This window comes from Polistes canadensis, unplaced genomic scaffold, assembly GCF_001313835.1.
Source record: "Polistes canadensis isolate GaletaPanama2010 unplaced genomic scaffold, ASM131383v1 scaffold_143, whole genome shotgun sequence".
In the NCBI taxonomy this organism is placed as follows: Eukaryota; Metazoa; Arthropoda; class Insecta; order Hymenoptera; family Vespidae; genus Polistes; species Polistes canadensis.
In genome coordinates this window covers 347,334-367,035 of record NW_014569690.1, presented here as the reverse complement: position 1 = coordinate 367,035, position 19,702 = coordinate 347,334, and the positions used below count along the sequence as shown (strand labels likewise).

The following is a 19,702-nucleotide window of genomic DNA, read 5'->3' as shown; positions in this document are numbered from 1 at the left end:
TTTTGAAAGAATAAAACATAGTTTTTTTCATTAAATAAAAAAATATATAAATAATCTCTCTGATATAATTAAGTTAACAAAATGTAATCGATTAACATTGTTAATAACATTTTTACAGGTTGATTGATTTGGTATATATTCCTAGATTTCATATTGAGGTACATATCATTACAGCTATATTATTGATAACAAAATAACAGAATGTAAGTTTGAAAAGTTTCCTTACTTATTATGCATGCTAAAAATATTATCAATCTTTTTTAATAAAAGAAAGAGAAAAAAGTGTAAAATCGGTTTATAAAACAATGTAATATAAATAATTGTTAATAGGAATACTTTTATAATATGTAAATTAAATTTTATTACATTTCATGTAACGCGATATATAATATTTATTAAAATATGAATTTTAATATTGTTATCGTTCGTGAATTATTTATGATTTATTTTATAAGAGTTACGTATTTTTAGTAAAGGTTATATTTTAATGCGTAAAATAAAGAATAAAAAATGTCTATCTTGTGTTACGATGGAAAGAGAGAGAGAGGACAGTTGATGTTAGGGAAGAGCCATTTTCCAAGTCTTGGTTTAGACATTCTAAATATAACTGCAAGCTCTATAGGATATCTCTACTGTGTCATGCTACATAGAACGGTGTTCTCCTGCATTACGTAGATTTTGAACATTTCCTATTTTCTTTATGGCTTCAAGCCAATTCTGACTCATTTAATATCAGCACAATATGTGTGTATGATAATTGGTTAAATGAATAATATATATTTTATTGAATATTAATGCATTCCGATTTGCTAAGTGTTCTTTTTGTTATATTAAAGCAAAGTATGTAATAACTATACTATTTAGAAAAAAATATATCTTATGAATCTAACGCGTGTATTGGAAAGAAAGAATTATTTTTGAAACATTTTGTTATGATGTTTATCGTCTAGTATATGTTTGAGTTAATATCGATTTATATTAAATTAATATTTTTATTATAATTTATGTGTATCTATTTTTTCTTTTATTTTTATTTTTATATTTATTTTGTTTGTTCCTATTAAGCAAATAAATTACTTATTTAATACGCGCGTATGTTTGAATTGTCATATTATTATGAGTTTTTGTTTTGTTTTATATTACTTTATTTTACATTTTTCTTATATGTTTTAAATTTTATTACAGATCATGGTTCATAGGACGAATGAAATTAATAAAAAATGTTTGATTCCATATATCATCAAAGAGTCTAAGGATAAACAAGATATAAGTGGAAAGCTTGAGCTGCATGAGTCTATGCAAGTTAAAGATTTGTATAGTTTTATCGAAGAACAACATCGATTACGTCCAGATTCATTTACAGTACATTTAAATACAGGACAAAGAACGATGGTGAGTTGAATTTACTTATAACAATATTTGCAATTCTAACTATTAAGCGTATACAATAATGATAATAATATTTTGATTTTCTTCTTTTTATTTACATAGGTTAGCGTATCAGAAATGACAAATAAAACAATATTAGATTTGTCGTCGCTCGATATGGGTTTTGAATCTAATTCTGAATCTAATTCTGAATCTAATGAAACGTCGAATACTCTTGTCGTCAATGTTCATAATAAAGTTATTAAATATTTAGAATCCGAGCCGTCTTTATGCGATCCTACACCACAGCATCAATTATCATCTAATTGGAATGAGAATAATATTAACTTAAAAGGTCCTCTTAAACCTGAAACAAGTATGTTAAATATAATATTAAAACTAATTATAGAAATATAAAATACATACAGTGTAATGATTATATAAACAAATATTGTTAATCTTATTATACTATAGGATAAATATGTCAAATGTTTTATTTATATTGACAGATTATGTTGGTTTGGTAAATCAAGCAATGACGTGTTATCTCAACAGTCTTCTTCAAGCATTATATATGACACCAGAATTTCGTAATGCTCTTTATAATTGGGAATATATTGAAGGTTCAGAAAAAGATGAAACCAAGAGTATTCCATATCAGTTGCAAAAATTATTTCTCAATTTACAGGTATGCAAATCATTTGATCGACAAGGAAAAATAGTTTAATAAACGATTAGTATAATATATTATCAGAGTCTACACAAGAAATGATATTAATTTGTAAACAGACGTCTACAAAATCTGCAGTGGAGACTACATCGTTAACCAAAAGTTTTGGATGGAATTCTAACGAAGCTTGGCAACAGCACGATATTCAAGAACTTTGTAGAGTTATGTTTGATGCGTTGGAACTGAAATTCAGAAATACAGAACAAGCCGATCTTATTAATAGATTGTATGAAGGTATTTTATATTTCTAATTTTCATACTGGAAATTAAAATAATACAAAATAATGGTAATAAATAAACATTTTGTATATCAAATTTTATAATTTCAGGAAAAATGCTTGATTATGTTAAATGTTTGGAGTGTGGAACAGAGAAATCAAGAGAAGATACTTTTCTTGATATTCCTTTACCAGTTAGGCCATTTGGTAGTAATATAGCATACAACAGTGTGGTAATATATCTTTTTTTTCCTCACGACATTTAATATTTCAATATTATTAAGTTATTATATATTCGAAATAATTATATATAAAAAAAATGTTTATAGGAAGAAGCGATGAAAGCATTTGTCCAATATGAAACATTAGAGGGAGCAAATCAATATCATTGTGAAAAATGTAACAAAAAATGTAATGCACAGAAAGGATTAAAGTTCACTAAATTTCCCTATCTTTTAACATTACATCTAAAACGATTTGATTATGACAACAACAGCTGTCATAGAATTAAACTTAATGATAAGTAAGTTGTTCAACAATTACATATAAAAAATATCTATTATATATTGTGTTTTAATTTATAATTTATAATAACAAATTTTATACATTAATATATCTTTCATTATAGAGTCACGTTTCCAGATACATTGTTGTTAAATTCCTTTATTCCATCGACGAATCAAGAATCACCTTCCGGAGAAGAAGATATCGGTGTAGGTATAAAATGCGATGATAGTTCAACTACAGATAGTGGTACATTAGATGATGATTGTCCACCGTGTGATAATAATCACACAAATTATAATTCATTGAACAATCACGATCCGGATGACGATGAAGGTATGTTCGTTGATGAACATTAGATTTGAGTAATGAGTATTGTGTTTTACAATTTAAAGATTTATTTTTTAGTAAAATTGTTTCTAATATTACTCATATATATAATATTATTTTTAGAATTTAAAAATAAAGAAAATAGCATATAAAATATTATTTTCTTTGGTGTATATAGGTATTGATATGAGTAACGGACCATCAACATCTAATTGTAACAAACACAATTATAAAAATGGAAAGCACCAAGGTAATTGCATAATAGAATCAGGTCCATACATATATGAATTATTTTCGATTATGATACATAGTGGAAGCGCCAGTGGTGGCCACTATTATGCTTACATTAAGGACTTTAGGACACGAGAATGGTGGTGCTTCAATGATCAAAGTGTTACTCAGGTAAGACAAAAGAAATTAAATAAGCAAATGGAAGAAGAAAAAGGAAATATATGTAAATTGAAAAGAAATAAGAAAATATGAAAAAGATTAATGATAACAAAATGATGTTTTACGTTTCTCAGATAACTCAGGATGATATTCAAAAAACGTTTGGTGGTGGCTCAACTAGAGCATATTATAGCGGAGCATATAGTAGTAGCACAAATGCTTATATGCTTATGTATAGGCAAATAGATCCAATTCGTAATGCTTTACCGATGCAAACACAAGATTTTCCTCGGCATATCCAGGTAGAAAAAACGCGTTTGAAAATATTAATATTAATATTTATTATTATATTATTTCTAATCTATGTTATTAGCATAGAGTTCTATATACTTTTATATTTCAGGAATTGTTAAAAAAAATGAAAGAAAGCGAAGACAATGATAGAAGGAATAGAGAAAAACAGATAGCATGGCCTAAATTAAAAATTTATTGTCATCATCCAGTAACCGGCAATCTGTGTCACACTAAATTAATAACAATGCCTGAATATAAATTAGCCGAAGTTACGGAAGAAGCTTATAACAAATTAGATCTTCGTGGAGTAGTGAAATTAAATCAATGTCGTTTAGTAGCGTACAAACACAGCACAGATCTGATTGAATGCAGTTACGAAGGAAGAGAACAAGATGAAATTTCTAGTATTTGGTATAATAAAAGTTCCATTGAGCTTCTTCTAGAAATACGTAAGGAGGATCAAACGTTTGAAGTTTATCAACCTGGTGGTAAATATTAATCGTATTTAATTTAATTTTTAATACAAACAAAAAAAAAACGACGAAATTATGTATTATTCGATTTGATTTATCTAATTAATGTTCTTTATATTTTAGGTATTACAACTAAAGTATTTGTGATAGATATTCCCAAAGTAGATATTATAGATGGACCAATTAATGTACGGGGTTTACTCACTCAAAGTGTCAAGGATTACAAGCAAATGTTAGGAAACATCATTAATATGGATCCTAAACAAATGAAACTAGTTTTACTGGTTTTACGAAAACGTAAAGTAGATATTAAATTAATAGATAGAGACGATATTGATCTTCAAACAGCTGAATTTATGAATGCAAATAACAAAGTATTCGTATCTACTCTGCTCGATGTGGATAGTAATAAAGGTTTTGATGAGACAACAATGTATAAGCTCATACTAAGGCTCGAAAGATTTATCTCAATACAAGTACAGATACCTGACATAAGCAAAGGTAATAGATATAACATATATTATATCTCTTATAATAGTTAAATATATATTTTTTTTAAATTCCACGTATTATTATATTTTCATACAATAAATTATTTCTTTTCTTCAGAAATATTGGAAGAATTAGACGTCGTATCTTTGGCTGACAAATATGATAATAGAGAAAATCGCTTCACCAATGGATTATCTAAATTATCGATTAACGATTTAAATAACTATGGCGACACACGATGTGAAATGTTACGGGATGTTACTAAAATATCAGTGAAAAATGATGATTGTTCAATACCAGATTTACAATCAGCAGAACCGGAAGAATGGAATGTTTCTGAATTAAGTAACAGTGAAGACAGCAGTCTTAGTGATAGCGATAAAACTTTAGTAGGAGATACTCAAGAGGACGATGATTTTCCACCATCTTATCATCCACCTATTTCGGATAATAGAAGATTCGATATAGGAAATCAACTAGACATACACAATTCTGATATCGATGATGAGTCTGAATATTACTTTAAGGCTACTTCTTGTACAAACACCAATCGAAAATGTATGTATTTATTTATTTATCTATTTTATAATATTAACTATATAAATCTTTTTTTTTTTTTTTTCTTTAAAATTAATAATTATTTTTGTGTCGTTTTAGTACTTAAGGTTTTAGTAGATAAAAGAATGCAATTGAGCACTCTGAAAAAAATTTTGGAGCCTTATGTGGGCGTACCTGTTGAATATTTCAAAGTTTTCCGACAATGTGGCGATGGCGAATCCGAATGTACTTGCCTGACGAATCAGCTTTTTGCTTTTGATGATGGCGAACGTCTTAATATAAAATTAGGAAGAGCGCTGCGCAGTGGAGAATATAAAATAAAGCTATTTCAATTATGTATCGATTCAATTGCAGAGGTTCGTTAATATCTAGCATCATTGTTGCCATTTACATTAATAGTCCTTGTAATAGTTATATATATATATATTTTTATAATATAATTTTTTGTTATAACAGCCTTACAAATTCTTGTGCGAAACAATTCTTTCTAAAGATATGACATTCGGTCAAGCAAAGAAGCAAATTTTAGCTGAATTAAAGAAAAAGCATAACATAGACATACCATATGAAAAGTGTAGACTGAGAAAAAAATTTCATAATATAGCTTCCAAGGTATTTTTAGATAAACAGAAATTTGATCAACTACAACTTACACAATATGAAATGATTGTCCAAGAGCTACCAGAGAAAGAAATCGTTACCGATAGCGACAATCAAGTAGTTTTGTTTGTTCGAAGATGGTCTCCCGCGAAAGTGCAACTTGATCAACTTCAAGAAGTTGTGTTAGATGATAAATCGATAGAGGACATTAAAAAAAAGGTAATCCAACATATGAATATCTATCATTATTTAATTATTAAAGTATGCGTGGTACACAAAATTACACAGATTATTAACAAAATAATTTGTTTTCTATTTTGTCCCTTTTAGATATCTTCTATATCAAATATACCTGAAAAATACATAGATATAGCAAAGGGAAAAGGTACTTTTCCATGTGATATACATGTATTAAAAGTCCATACTGATCTTCAGTGGATGGAGCACATAATCGGTAACGAAAATATAATATACGATGATTTTGAAGATGGTGCTGTCTTCATCTACAAGTAAAAAATTTACAATTCAATATTTTCCTATACATTGTGTTAAAAAGGAAAATTATGAAAATAAATATAATTACAGGGATAGCCGGGAGGAGTTAAAAAAATTAAGTCCAGACGAAACGAAGGAGATTACTAATAAAGAAACTGCACGATTCATCCAACTTTCATCCTCGACGGGTTACAATAGACGTAGTGAGAAAGCGCTTAAAATATATTTGGATACTAAATGATCCTGCATTAATTGTACATCTACTGAATGGCAGTAGTTAATTGAATACGATAAGGAACATGAAACATTGAGGTGCAAGGTACTTGAAGCGAAAGCAAAATGGTGATTGTATCCCATTTTCAAGAAACAACCAAATGTTTTATGCTCCAGTAAGTTTTTTCAATATCTCGAAGCTTCCATCTTCTTAAATCTAAATGTTTCCGAATATCTATTTATCATTAAGTTTTGTGGCATCTTTTTTTTGGAGTATGTGAAATGCTGCCAATTAGTAAGAGACTTTGATTTTCAGTTTTTCACTCTATTCTTCTTGTTTTATTCTTTTTTTTTTTTTTTTTTTGTCATTGTCGTTATATTCGTTTTTTAAATTCTGTAGTTGTTATAAAAGAAATTTCCTGATTCTTTACAATTATTAATAAATTATTCATCTAGAAGATGTTAAACCGAGGATTCTGATATCACCTATCAAATTCAATAATATATTTAAGATGCAATAAGACAAATATATCATCAGTATTTGACATAAATGTATAGACCTCAAATTGTCTATTTGTATGTTTAATTATAACTTCGATTCATAATATATGAATGTTTTTCAACGTAAAATATTCTTATTTGGTAAAAATCTTAAAACTACATTCTACGATTAAATAAAATCAGGATACTTGTACAATAAAAAAAAAGAAAAGGAAAACAAAGTTAACAATACTTTAACGAAATTTAGAAAGATATTTTCGATGTCGGAAGCACACAACATAATCTCATTCGAATTACTTTATAAAAGTACGTCTATTTAATGCAATTGTAATTAACCCTTTTAATGCCACATTTGCGTGTGTGTAAGATTGATGGTTGCATTATTAATTGTTTCCTCTAGTTTGATTGTTTAAATTTTATTATTTATAAGTTGTCATTTATTATGTTCGCCTCTATATTAGATATATGTAAAATAGTTTACGCTACTTAGGAAAATTTTTATCTAATTTTTTTATTTTCAGTTTATACAAATATAATTATATTTAAAGAGACAGAGAAAAGAAAAAAAGAATTATGTTTCAAATATTTATATGTATTCAGATATACTTATATACTATTCGATAACTGGATGAGAAAAATATACGCGCGCTCCACAATAAAGTATAATACCTTGTAAATAATAATTATTAAAAACGTTATATATGTTCGATTGCGGAGCCAAATTTGTCAATAATAAAATTTATGAAGAATTATATAGAATTAAAAATTTAATATATATACACAACTGAAAATAAAGAAGATTTCCAGAATGTGATAATATATTTGATATTTAAAAAAAAAAAGAAAAAAGAAAGAAAAAACCTATTGTGCATATCATTGTATATGTCAGAGAGAGAGAGAGAGAGAGAGAGAGAGAGAGAGAGAGTTACTTCATTATATTATAAATATTGAAATTTATGTTCTTTCCTATGTTGTATTAATTTTAATTGTTTTCCATGATATTATTTTGCTCAACTATATTTACAATTGCATATATCATTAGGAAAACACGCTTTTAGTACAGGATTCTTTTGCATTTAACATTTAGCAGCAGCTTTCACATTTCATAAATTTAACCGCGTTTTATTCCGTTCTATGCAATATGGTGCTAAAAGGGTTAAATGCAAACTCGTTATCCTTCCCTTTTAATTTTATATTTCATTTAATAGTCTCCTTTTCAGGTATCTATTGACTCTTTGTGCAAATGTCATACCAAAAGAGAGAAGTTTAATATTCGTAAGATAATATATCAAATTGAACAATGATTTCCAATCGAACGGTCGCAGTTTATTTAAAAAAAAAGAAAAAAAACCAGATTAAAGATAATTATTTTTAAAACCAATCCAAAATGTTATTTAATAAATAAAATAACACGATCGATTTTTATTGTTACTCATATATAGGCTTTTATTTATTGTATGTTGTGTAAAATTAAGTTTGGTGTGTGTTAATAAATTACATATATTAATGATGATTACTTTAATTATATGCGAAACTAATAATTCACATTGGCCAATATAACGAGAGTAATTTACAAACATAATTTGATAAGCGAATATTATATATACACAGGATATTAAAATTGTGGTTCAGGATTATATTAATTTTCTCTTATAATTTGGTATCACCTCTTTATATATCAATTCAATTTCAAATCTTTTTTGCACAACAAACAAACAAAGTAATAAAAAATAAAAGAAATTCAATAAACAAATGTATCAAGCGGAACAAATATTGTAATTAAATAAAAAATATGTAAACTATTTATATGAATGTAAGGATCATCCGATTTTAAAATTATTGATTTTTATTAATGTCAGAAAATTGAATGATAGCCCATAAATTGTTGCAGCGTTAAATGAAACAAACAAAAAGAAAAACAATAAGATTATTATCTAAATTTGGCTAATATTTACTTCTCTGTACACATGTGCAGTATACAATCCAATGTGTCAAATGATGCTGCTGTAGATCAGAATAACAATTTGTATTTTTTTGCATCTATAGTATATATAAAAATATTCAGTATAATAATACCTTCATTACGATTCAGCATACATAAAATGCATAATAAATAATTGGTTGCTTATTCTTAATGATATAGACAAAAAGAATCATAGAAAATACAAGGAAGTGTGCACGCACATACGCATAAATGTTGTGCACATAGTGGTAGCAACGCGTGTATAAGTGTGAGAGAATTAAATAACAAAAAAATAATATTTTTATCCTTTTTGTGGATAATTTCGAGATTATGAAATATATCTCGTTTAGTAAAATATGTGTATACAGGCTAACACCTGAACTTTCCAATTAGCAATGATCGAACAATGTTATGCCTTGTAATATATGTGACAATTATGAACTAAATTATATTTTTAATTATGAACAAATGAAAAGATATGAAAGTGGAATAGACTTTTCGGTCCAAAAACAGATAACTGTATGAGATTTTATCAATCATTATAGTGTGATGCTTTTCTTATTTTTTGTGTTGCTGTGTTGACATCATTAATCACTGTTATTGTTTTATTAAATATACAAATAAATTTGTTCCTTGTAATCTGAACATATACATATATATATATATACATAGATATATATGTGTAGATATAAAAATAACAAATTATATATACATTTTATAAAGCGATTCTCTATATGGAAAAAGAAATACGTCGTCGTAGCTTTGTTTTCAAATGAATACAACGTGTTTTACAAAAAAACATGTCTTTATTACATATTAATTTTTATATAACATTAAAATCAATTATTATTATTAATATATATTAGATAACAATTATTTGTATAGGTCTTCAGAATGTACGTAATATATATATATATATATATACATATATTTATAAAAAAAAACATTGGAAAATTTGGAAAGTATTAAGCGTACGATACAATCGATGATTAACATTTTTTATAATCATAAAGAGTCATTGTATATTGGTAAAAAAAATTGATATATACATTATTTGAATGCATGAATCTTTCTACGAGTAACATGTATAATTAATTATTCATTTTATTTATGAATAAATTATAATTGTCTTTTTAAAAGAGACAAAGTTAGGGGTTCGATATTTTAAACGCTCGACGGTTGGTAGCACTTGTTTATGACAATTTGTATAAAGAGTCATTGTATATCATTAAAAAAAATGGAGATATATTATTTTAACGTATGAACCTTTCTACGAGAGTAAAATGTATAATTAATTATTCATTTTTTTTTTTATTCATGAACAAATTATAATTGTCTTTTCATAAGACAAAGTTAGGGGTTCGATATTTTAAGCGCTCGACGGTTGGTAACACTTGTTTATGGCAACTTGTTACAAATTTAATCTACTGATAATCTGGTACGGTGGTGTTTTATTACAATTATTGTTGTGACTGTATTTATTAGTAATATTACATGCAAAATATGGTTTATTTACATTTTACGTCTAATTTAACCGAGGAGGAATCGATGTTGCAGATGAAATACGGCAAACTTAAGAGAAAGGTATATTTAAAGATTTATTTAACAATGTCTTAAAAGTTGAGGTTAGACTTATATTTGACCAATGATTGTACACTTTGACCATTTTCAAATATGTACGTTTCAATATGTAATAATATCATTTTATTTAACGATGTTATATTAATAAAGTATTATCCTCATCCAGTCAATGAATTATTTTATAAAAATAATGTTATAATTAATAAGAAAATAATAACCATTATGATTTTTTCATATATATATAAAATTATTGGATATTTTGAGACACTTTGTACAAAAGTCATTTATTTGATCATTAATATAAGTTCATTGTTTTCTTAGAAAAAAGCATTGCAAGATTTAAAATCTCCTAAACAAGAAACAGAACGCGTACCACAAGCACCTAAACGTCCGACAGAAGCAAGAGATGCTAGAGAAGTTGCGAAAAAGCTTATTAAGTCTGGCGTCATTACAGCACCGAAAACACCCAAGAGACCAGAACAATCATTTAAAAGACCACGCGGATTAGAGAGAAAATTAAATAGTACAGAAAAGACAGTTAGTTCGTATCAACCATTTTCAGCCGCGCAAATGGAAGAAGAAGAGAGCGAAACTGTAAGACCTAGAGTTAAGGATTTATATGATTGTTTTGTAAGTGCTCAAGACAAAGAAGATAGAAGTACGGTTGATAAGCAAGCACAAGTAAAACAAGAAGTGAAACCCAGAGCTGGTAATACAATATTTGTTTGCGGCTATAAAATTTCTGAAGATTTCTTGAAGAAACATTTCCAAACATTTGGCAACGTTATTAACATATCGATGGAGGCTGAGAAAAAGTAAATATTTTATGATTATAATAATTAATTATTTTTATATATGTTTTAAACATATTTTATGTTAGAAAGTTAATATATTTTCTTTTTCGTACTATTATAGTAGAGGATTTGTGACCTTTGACAAACCGGAGGCAGCTGAGAGAGCGATCAGCGAGATGGATGGAAGCATGGTTTCTTCGATTCAGTTAAAAGTTTCTTTGGCAAGAAGACAACCAATAATAGAACCGATAAATGATGCTTCTTCTAGTACAATGTGGACCTCGATAGCAGCTAATTATTCCCTGAAGAGCGTACATAAAGATAGACGAGACTTAAAAGTTTACGAGGAAGATCTTTTTCAATAATACGAAATACGATGATTTTATTTTTGGTTAACTTTTCATTTTTATAATCGCTCTATACGAGAGTCCACGTATATTTGCGATATTGGCCTATATGCGTATTTATGTTTTTTTAAATGATCACAACTTATGATCACAAAAATTAGTTTGTTTCTTTGTTTTTTGTTAGAAAATAACATGATATCAGCTTTGGTTACAGTAAATCTTAAATCTGGTCACTGATGACTGACTACGTCTAATGTCTAACATTTTTGTTATATCTCACTCAGCAGATAAAATTGATATTTTAGTTATTATATTTTATTAAGATATTTTTAATTTTACGATATCAAAAACGGACTGATAAGTTTAAGAGCCTACGCAAACCCAAGTTTGAGTTTTTCGCCATTTTGTTGAAAATGTTTTTTGTTTCTTTTATTTTTAATTTAAAATTGTTTTACCGTCGAACTAAAACTTCTGACTTTGGGTTGCAGCCTATAAAGATTATATCTAAATTAACACCTGTACAATATAGTATAAGACTAATGAGTAAGCAAATAAAAATTATTCTCGTTCTAATGATTTAGAAGTTCACATATTTATTTTATAGAAAAGAGAAAAAACCAAAAAGAAAAGAAAATTACAAATGTGATAATTTAAACGTATTATATATTATATATATATACGTATAATATATATATATGTAATGTGTATCCAAGAGAAAAAGAGTGAAGAAAAAGAACTCTGAAACTCTTATATGTTGCACAATTATTTTTAATATTTTATATATTTCTAAGGATAACACTACAAATATCGAAGAGGATCAATAGATCTCTTTAACATTGCGGGTAAATTTTAATAAATAAAGCTATATTTAATTTAAATCCAATAATATATAATTGATGTGTTTTGCACCATTGTAAAACTTTTCTTCTTAATCGTATAAAGTTATTATTTAATCACTATGATAATCGTCGTAGCTATGTCATCGTTGTTTTTCCTCATAGTAATAATATAACAATATCATTATTAATATATAAAATAAACTTAATTGTACAAAGTGATAGATTAGATCGAATCAGATTGTTGTTGTTGTTGTGCGCAATTGTTCGTAAAATTGCAAACGCATTGGCTTGTCAAAAGGACGAATTATGAAAAAGATCATTACAACCATCATGATAGTTATTATAAAGTCATATTCACATTATTGCGGAGGATTGAAATAATCCCAATGATGGTAATGCATTATTGTTCGAGAATTACTGAAATATACTATCAATAAGATCGCGATCACAAGTAATAAGGCACACAATGCCAATTCAAGTTCTCGAATTTTTCCTGCCGCATCTTCGGCACCAACTCTGGAGACCAAATGTGACGCGAAATCTCGAATAAGTTTGGCTCCAACAATGCGTATAGCTCTAAGAAGTTGTCGGGAGGATTCGCGAATGGTTAATTCGGGTTCAACCACCCTAGTGGACGGGGATCTGACTAAGGATAAAAATTCTTCTGGAATTTGTGAAGTTGGAAAAGCGATGAAGTGCGTAACACCGCTCGATGATAAATTGGACGTGGTCGGTGATTGCAAACTTTCTCGCGGGGCTTCCTGATTATCAGAAGATATTTCTGGATCCTCGGAATAAGAAATAACGGCATGTTGTGCTTGAGTTACATTAGAAACGTTATAAGGTGTACTGGTGGTGTCAGGTGTATCTGGAGTTACTGAAATAACAGGTGGCAATGATCGAATTGGCGAAGCCGTTTGACGTACTGGCCGAGTTCGTTCCGTAGTTGTTGGCGAGGACGAACGTGATCTAGATTTTCGACTAATCCCGCTTATATCTTCTTCTTTACTTTGAACTTGTTTATCTTGGATATCAACCACGTCTATTTCCGGCCTACGTTCTGACATTAAATCAAATTCAGCCGTTAAACTCGACTTTGAATCGGAATGACGAATCTGCGTCGATAGTTGTTTACCTTCGAACATTTCTAAACGTTTCATCGACATCGGGTCAACAGTTTCGTTATCTGACATACTTTCGACGAATGATAACGCGGATTCCGTCTCCGTACTTTCGATTTTGATTTTCTTTTTAGCATCTTTAATACTTTTCTCATCATCCAAACTAGATTTAATTGATCGATCAGTAATTGAAACCTTACCGTCGTACCTTTTGATTTCTTGTTGATCCTGAATCAGATCTTTTTTATTACTGTCCTTCAATATCGACTCCGTGTCACTTTCTCTATCATGCAAACGTCTTTCTTCCCTTGCTTGCGAGCTAGCCACACTTTCCAAGTGACTTCTGATAGCTATCAATTCTTTGATAATCGCCGGAGAAAATGAGTCCTCTTTGGGTTCTTGTAAATTTTTCAACTCGCTTGCTGATATCACTATTGCGTCAATTTCGGAAGCGAGTAACTTACTTGTTTCTAACTGGGACACGCTAAGTCGATCAACTTTGAGATCACCGACTTCCAAACTGCCTATTCTGAGAGTTTCATCCGTCATTAAGGCGGATCGTATAATAGATTGTAAATGTGATTGCAAATGAGATTGATCAATTGCAATTGTGTCGGGAATTGTAGGTGGCGGTGGTGGTGGCGGTGGTGGTTCCCCAGAAAATGGCGAACGCCTTTCCTGAAATCTTTCTTGATAATCAACAAATGACGAAGGTTCTCTCGATGATCTCGGCGTATCAACGTGCCGATATTTATCGTCATCGTTAGGAGAAAATTCGGAACCGGGTAAAATTGGAAACTGACTAGGACTAGGTATTCGTTCGGTAGATACCATTACTTGTGAACCCGATAACGATGGAGTTACTATCAATTTAGCTTGAGTTATTTCTTCTTCTATGATCATGTCATCGGGAAGGGGATCGGTTTGAGTAGCAGTCGTTGCTTCGTTTATAATTTCCGATAAAGATTCGTCGTAATGATCTTGACTGTGTTCCTTTCGTGCTCTGGGTGGTCTCGGGGGTGCCGGTAATGGTCTTCCTTGGATTTTACTTAAAACTCGATCGTCGCGTAATTCTTTGCGATCCTCCAAATCTATTTCGATGTACGGCATAGATTCTGATTGTTGTTGTTGTTGTTCGAGGATTCTTTCCTCGATTGATAAATCGTCTTTTAATTTGGTCGACGAAGTAAGCGTACTGTAAGTACGCTGTGGTCTTTTAGGAGGATTAGGTCTTGGCGTAGTGGCAAATTTTTCACGAATCTTTCGTCTACGAGGTGGCGGAGGTCTAGGTGGTTTTTCCCGTTTGTCGACTAAAGCGTATCCCGACAAATCTCTCATGGAATCTTGAGTAGTCTCGTCTGGCGGTATATCTTCTTGAACGTAATCAACTTCTGGCAAAGATTCGGCCCCGTGAGACGTACGATCGTCGTCCTGAGCCAATGAGATAGTTCTCGATCTGGAACGTCTCTTTGGTGGAACGGGAATTGGTGTGTCGGCGTGTTGATGATTTTTTATTAATACTTTATCCTCTTGCGCGTTAAATATTATATCATGAATCTCTTGAGATCGTATTGGTTGTTCGATTCCGATTCTAGACGATGATAATAAACTTTCCTCCCATTTGTCGTTACGACCATTGCACATAGTCGCAGGAAACAATTGTTCGTTCCTACCATTTGGAATCTTCAATCCGCGAGCTCGTTTTCGTCTGGTAGGTACGATAGGAGGTTGTTGACGGGGCACGTCACCGTTTTGCACGATATTTCGCGACACGATGTCTGACTCGATCGGTATTTGTGATTGACTGCGAATCGACGATCTAGATTTCCTTCTTGCCGGTTTAACTACAACTATATCGTCCAATGGTTCGTTAATTGGTTTGGTCAATTCGTTAGGATCAAATTCGGTTTGATAAACGACACGATGTCTTGAGCTACTATCGGAACGTTCCTCGTAATATAAATCGTCCGAAATATCCTCGCTAGTTCGTTGAACCATGCGTTCCCTTTTTGTTCTAGCTGGTGGTACAACAACATCGTAAGACTCCTCGACCAAGTCTTCTTTTCTTTTGCGTAACGATCTCCTAGCTGGTCTTTTTGGTGGAATACTTGGCATTATTATGTCATCGGCCAACGCGTTCACAGGTTGAAAATATTTGTTAAATTCGGGGACCGTGTCCCGCGGATAATATTCCTCGGAACCGGTGTCCTCGACTATGCCACGTCGACGACGATCACACGAGCTACCACTGGATTGTTGTTGTTCCCTATCCGAATGAGCCGAGGAAAGATCTCGATCTTCTAATTCCTCTAATTCTTCTTCCAATTCTTCCTCCTCGTAACCCTCTTCCTCTATTTCTAGTTCTTCTTCAACTTCAACTTCTTCTTCTTCTTCTTCTTTCTGTTTTACTTCTTTTTTCGTGGGTAGTTGAATTTGTTCAAACTGTCTTGGATCCACGGCAGCGAATGAGGTACCAACATCAAATGGTACTGTCGGATCAGCCAACGATCTCGTACGTCGTACCGGCTTAAACATCTCATCCCCGATTACTGCTGCTACCTCTTCATCGGATTGTCTCCAATCAGACACCCTGGGTTGTTGTTCATCATCTTTTCTCCTTTTTTCTTTCCCATTGATCTCTCCTCTACCTTCCGAGATCTCAACCGAATCAGGATCGTAATCCATATACTGTATCTCTTCTTCTTCTTCCTCTAATTCTTCTTCTTGTTCTTCCTCAACCTCCTCCTCCATACTTCTACCAGACTTTCGAGGTTTATCTTTTTTCTGTGATTTTTCCCATGAGATACGAGCTGCCAATGTGTCTTTCTCTTCCAACATCAGGGATCTTCTGGGTTCTTCCAACGAAGGATGACGCCACGGACGCATCCTTTCGATGGCACTGACATTTTCGTTTTGATCCAATTCGTCAAAAGTTGGCTCACCGAATCTGAGCGCCCAACTTGCCGTAGTCGATGGATAAGATTTTCTAACTCTTGGAAACGTTGCACTCTCCTGCGATTGTCCACGAGAATTTTTTGGCGAGGACGTTGCCGCGTAATCGTCCTCGTCCCCTTCCCCTTCCACGTCACCGTCCCTGCGTGTTTTAGATTTTTTCTCGAATATACGCGGATACGTCGAAAAATCGAAAATATTTCGACGCGAGCCACCGATCGTTGAATCCGTCGAACGTTGTTGTTGTTGCTGTTGTTGTTCCTTTAACGATGATTTTCTCGTTTTACGTTTCAACGCTTTAGGCAAACTTATGTTTGGACGTTTCATACTGAATTTAGCTTTCTCAGGTAAACGAAATTTCGAACTATCGGGAAAATGAAATTTCGGTCGATCCGGTAAACTGAAACGTGGCCGTTCCGAGAACGATGATCTTATCCTGTCCATCCTGCTAGGGACTTTTTTATCCGTTCTAGATTTGTCAGACTTCCCGCTACTCGTCGTTGTCGTCATAGTCATCGATCTCGTTTTTTCAGATTTTGGTCGTTTTGTAAAAGAAAATTTTGGTCGTTGTATACCACGCAACCGTGAGCTCAATTTACCCGCCTGACTCTTCAAACGTTGAGGTATAGTTTGTGAATCACGGCGTAGGGGTAACTCATCCAACGCCGATGAGTCCATCTGAAAAAAAAAAGTTAAAAGGTTTCTTTAAACGTCGACACGCACACGTAGATTGAATTTTAACAAGAGGGACCTGCCAAATCTTCGAAAATATATCGAACGTGTTATTTGATATCGTTTAACATATGGTTGGCTAACTTGTTAGATCCTACGTGTACGTCAAGTAGTCGTGGGTTTGACATTTGGAACAGTTACGAAATAAATCATCTTTCATTCTGTCTTATATTTGTATGAAATCAACCTTTTTCGAAAATATCTTAATATAATCTCTCTCGTCATCTAAATATATAAATATATGATCAAATAAACGATACCACATGTGAGATAAATGAATTGATTTGGCATATTACTTTGATATTTGTCTGATAATATCATCGATATATTTTCAAAAGATTTATTTAAACTATAGATAAAAGCCAAAATATTCATTTAATAGAACAGGGGAATCTGTTTGAAACTATATTGCATAATATATCGACCTATGATACTCTATTGTTCGTCTAAATATAATCTTTTAACAAGATGGTGGAACGCGATGTGGAAAGAGAAGACATCCACCAGAGAGAGTAAAATCAAATGAAATAAAATATAAAGATGACCACCTGACTGGTGTTGACTTCGCCATCAGTCCTAGACTCGGCGCCAGGAGTTGTGGTGGCAGTGGTCGGGGTTGGGGGACTCGGGGCAACAGAAACAGCAGAAATTGCAACAGCAGCAGGACTGCTAAGGCTGCTCAAATATCTTTCATCCAATCGTTCCTGAATTTGTTGCGGACTGTCTTGTTCCTCGGACGTATCACCGACAGTTTCACCAAGTTCCTGTCCTTCCATGGCGACATCTTCGATTCTACCGTCCAAGGGTAGAATGACATCTCCGCCTAGGATTAATCTAGATGGCAACAGGCCTCTTTCGTCGATGCTGTCGTCGCTGTCCGCGACGGGCACCACGTCCGTGTCGATGATCTGTACGACTGGTGCCGTCGTTAATGGATGATGTCCTAATGGTACTGCGATTGGTTCATATTCATGCTCGCTGTTTGTGATATAACATAATATTTAATTTATTCAGTATTTTCTCTCGTCCAAAATTATAATTTTTGATGATAAAGGTTCATAGGAAACTTGGACATGAAAAGAAGTAGAACTTAATTTAATTACTTCTACTTTTCATGTCCAAGTTCCCTATGAACCTTTATCATCAATAATATTTAATATTAGACATATATATATATTTATTAACAAGGAGACCTTATACGGTTGTGCCTTCACTGATTTTAACGAGCTTTGGTATATTAGTAGTATACCTTTAGGGTGTTAACGTGGTAAAGTATTTTATCAAAATGCGAAACCAATTTTGAGAAAAATGCTTTTCAATGAGAAAGTATCACAGGGAACTTGGACATAAAAAAGAAGTAGAATTTAATTTAACTAAGTTGGACGTTTCGTCCCTTTATTGGGACTTCTTCAGCAACTTAATCTTTATAATTCAGCGTCTTTTTTTTCATTGAGTAGACATACATTTTTATTTTTATTTTTAATATTCAAAACACGAAACATCTAAACTTCGTTAAGTATTAGCTCGTTATAATTTAAAACACTCAACAAAGTTTTATATTATATTAAGTTTATATTATACATGAAATAGGTAATGATTAGAATATATACGATTGTTATTTGTTAGTATATTGAAGATTTATCTATTTTTATATACCTGTTAAAAAATGAAATGTTAACTGTAATTCAAGTAATTGATTTTCCTTTATTATTTGCGCAAGATATTAAAAAATATATTAATTCTAATTTTTTTGTAATATAAATAATTTTCTCTTTCCTGTATATACTTAAAAATTAAGAACTATGAAAAAACAAATAGAAAAAAATTATTTAACAAAACCACCACCCCAAAGAAGGATCGAACCACTAACTGGGAACATGTGAAGCGAGCACGCTACTACTTACGCTAGCACGTTACTTGATAAACAGTCGCATTTAAGATAATATAAACATGCATACAAAAAATTAAAAACTTTAAAAGCATTTTTCTCAAAATTGGTTTCACATTTTGATAAAATACTTTACCACGTTAACACCCTAAAGGTATACTACTAATATACCAAAGCTCGTTAAAATCAGTGAGGGCACAACCATAAGGTCTCCTTGTAAGTTAAATTAAAATTGATTTTAATTATATTATTCATTGAAATTAATAATATAATATTGATTAATATTATATATAATATAAAAATTAATAATAAATATTAA

The 19,702-nt window shown here is 31.0% G+C and overlaps 3 protein-coding genes across 7 annotated transcripts in view; 2 read left to right on the top strand and 1 right to left on the bottom strand.

The window, feature by feature from the left end:
- Positions 1-100: 100 nt before the first annotated feature.
- On the top strand, positions 101-9,771 carry LOC106788548 (ubiquitin carboxyl-terminal hydrolase 47). Of its 4 annotated transcripts, none has more exons than XR_001381906.1 (18): positions 101-203; positions 1,186-1,392; positions 1,492-1,744; positions 1,878-2,056; positions 2,158-2,332; positions 2,428-2,549; positions 2,646-2,839; positions 2,945-3,156; positions 3,329-3,552; positions 3,675-3,842; positions 3,944-4,322; positions 4,431-4,808; positions 4,917-5,357; positions 5,457-5,713; positions 5,814-6,176; positions 6,288-6,466; positions 6,543-6,841; positions 8,387-9,771. XR_001381906.1 is itself a non-coding variant. In XM_014751897.1 (17 exons), the coding sequence occupies exons 2-17, from the start codon at positions 1,189-1,191 to the stop codon at positions 6,691-6,693; spliced, it is 3,879 nt and encodes a 1,292-aa protein (XP_014607383.1). In that variant the 5' UTR covers positions 101-203; positions 1,186-1,188; the 3' UTR covers positions 6,694-7,289. The 4 variants fall into 4 exon arrangements, 2 of the variants coding, with proteins under 2 accessions (XP_014607383.1, XP_014607384.1); XR_001381905.1 differs by having other exon boundaries at positions 7,688-9,771; XM_014751897.1 differs by lacking the exon at positions 8,387-9,771 and having other exon boundaries at positions 6,543-7,289.
- A 347-nt stretch (positions 9,772-10,118) lies between these two features.
- LOC106788527 (negative elongation factor E) lies at positions 10,119-12,424 on the top strand. The gene is made up of 3 exons (XM_014751861.1): positions 10,119-10,713; positions 11,032-11,525; positions 11,626-12,424. Exons 1-3 carry the CDS (start codon positions 10,624-10,626, stop codon positions 11,867-11,869), a joined length of 828 nt encoding a protein of 275 aa, XP_014607347.1. The 5' UTR covers positions 10,119-10,623; the 3' UTR covers positions 11,870-12,424.
- Positions 12,425-12,601: 177 nt separating this feature from the next.
- The window catches only part of LOC106788525, an 8,481-nt gene continuing 1,380 nt past the window's right edge, over positions 12,602-19,702 (bottom strand). For both annotated transcript variants that reach the window (XM_014751856.1, XM_014751858.1), the window contains exons 2-3: positions 18,044-18,473; positions 12,602-17,441 (exon numbers count right to left, since the gene is read on the bottom strand). In XM_014751856.1, the coding sequence (XP_014607342.1) occupies positions 13,050-17,441; positions 18,044-18,473 (4,822 nt within the window). In that variant the 3' untranslated portion in view covers positions 12,602-13,049. The remainder of the gene's footprint in view (positions 17,442-18,043; positions 18,474-19,702) is intronic.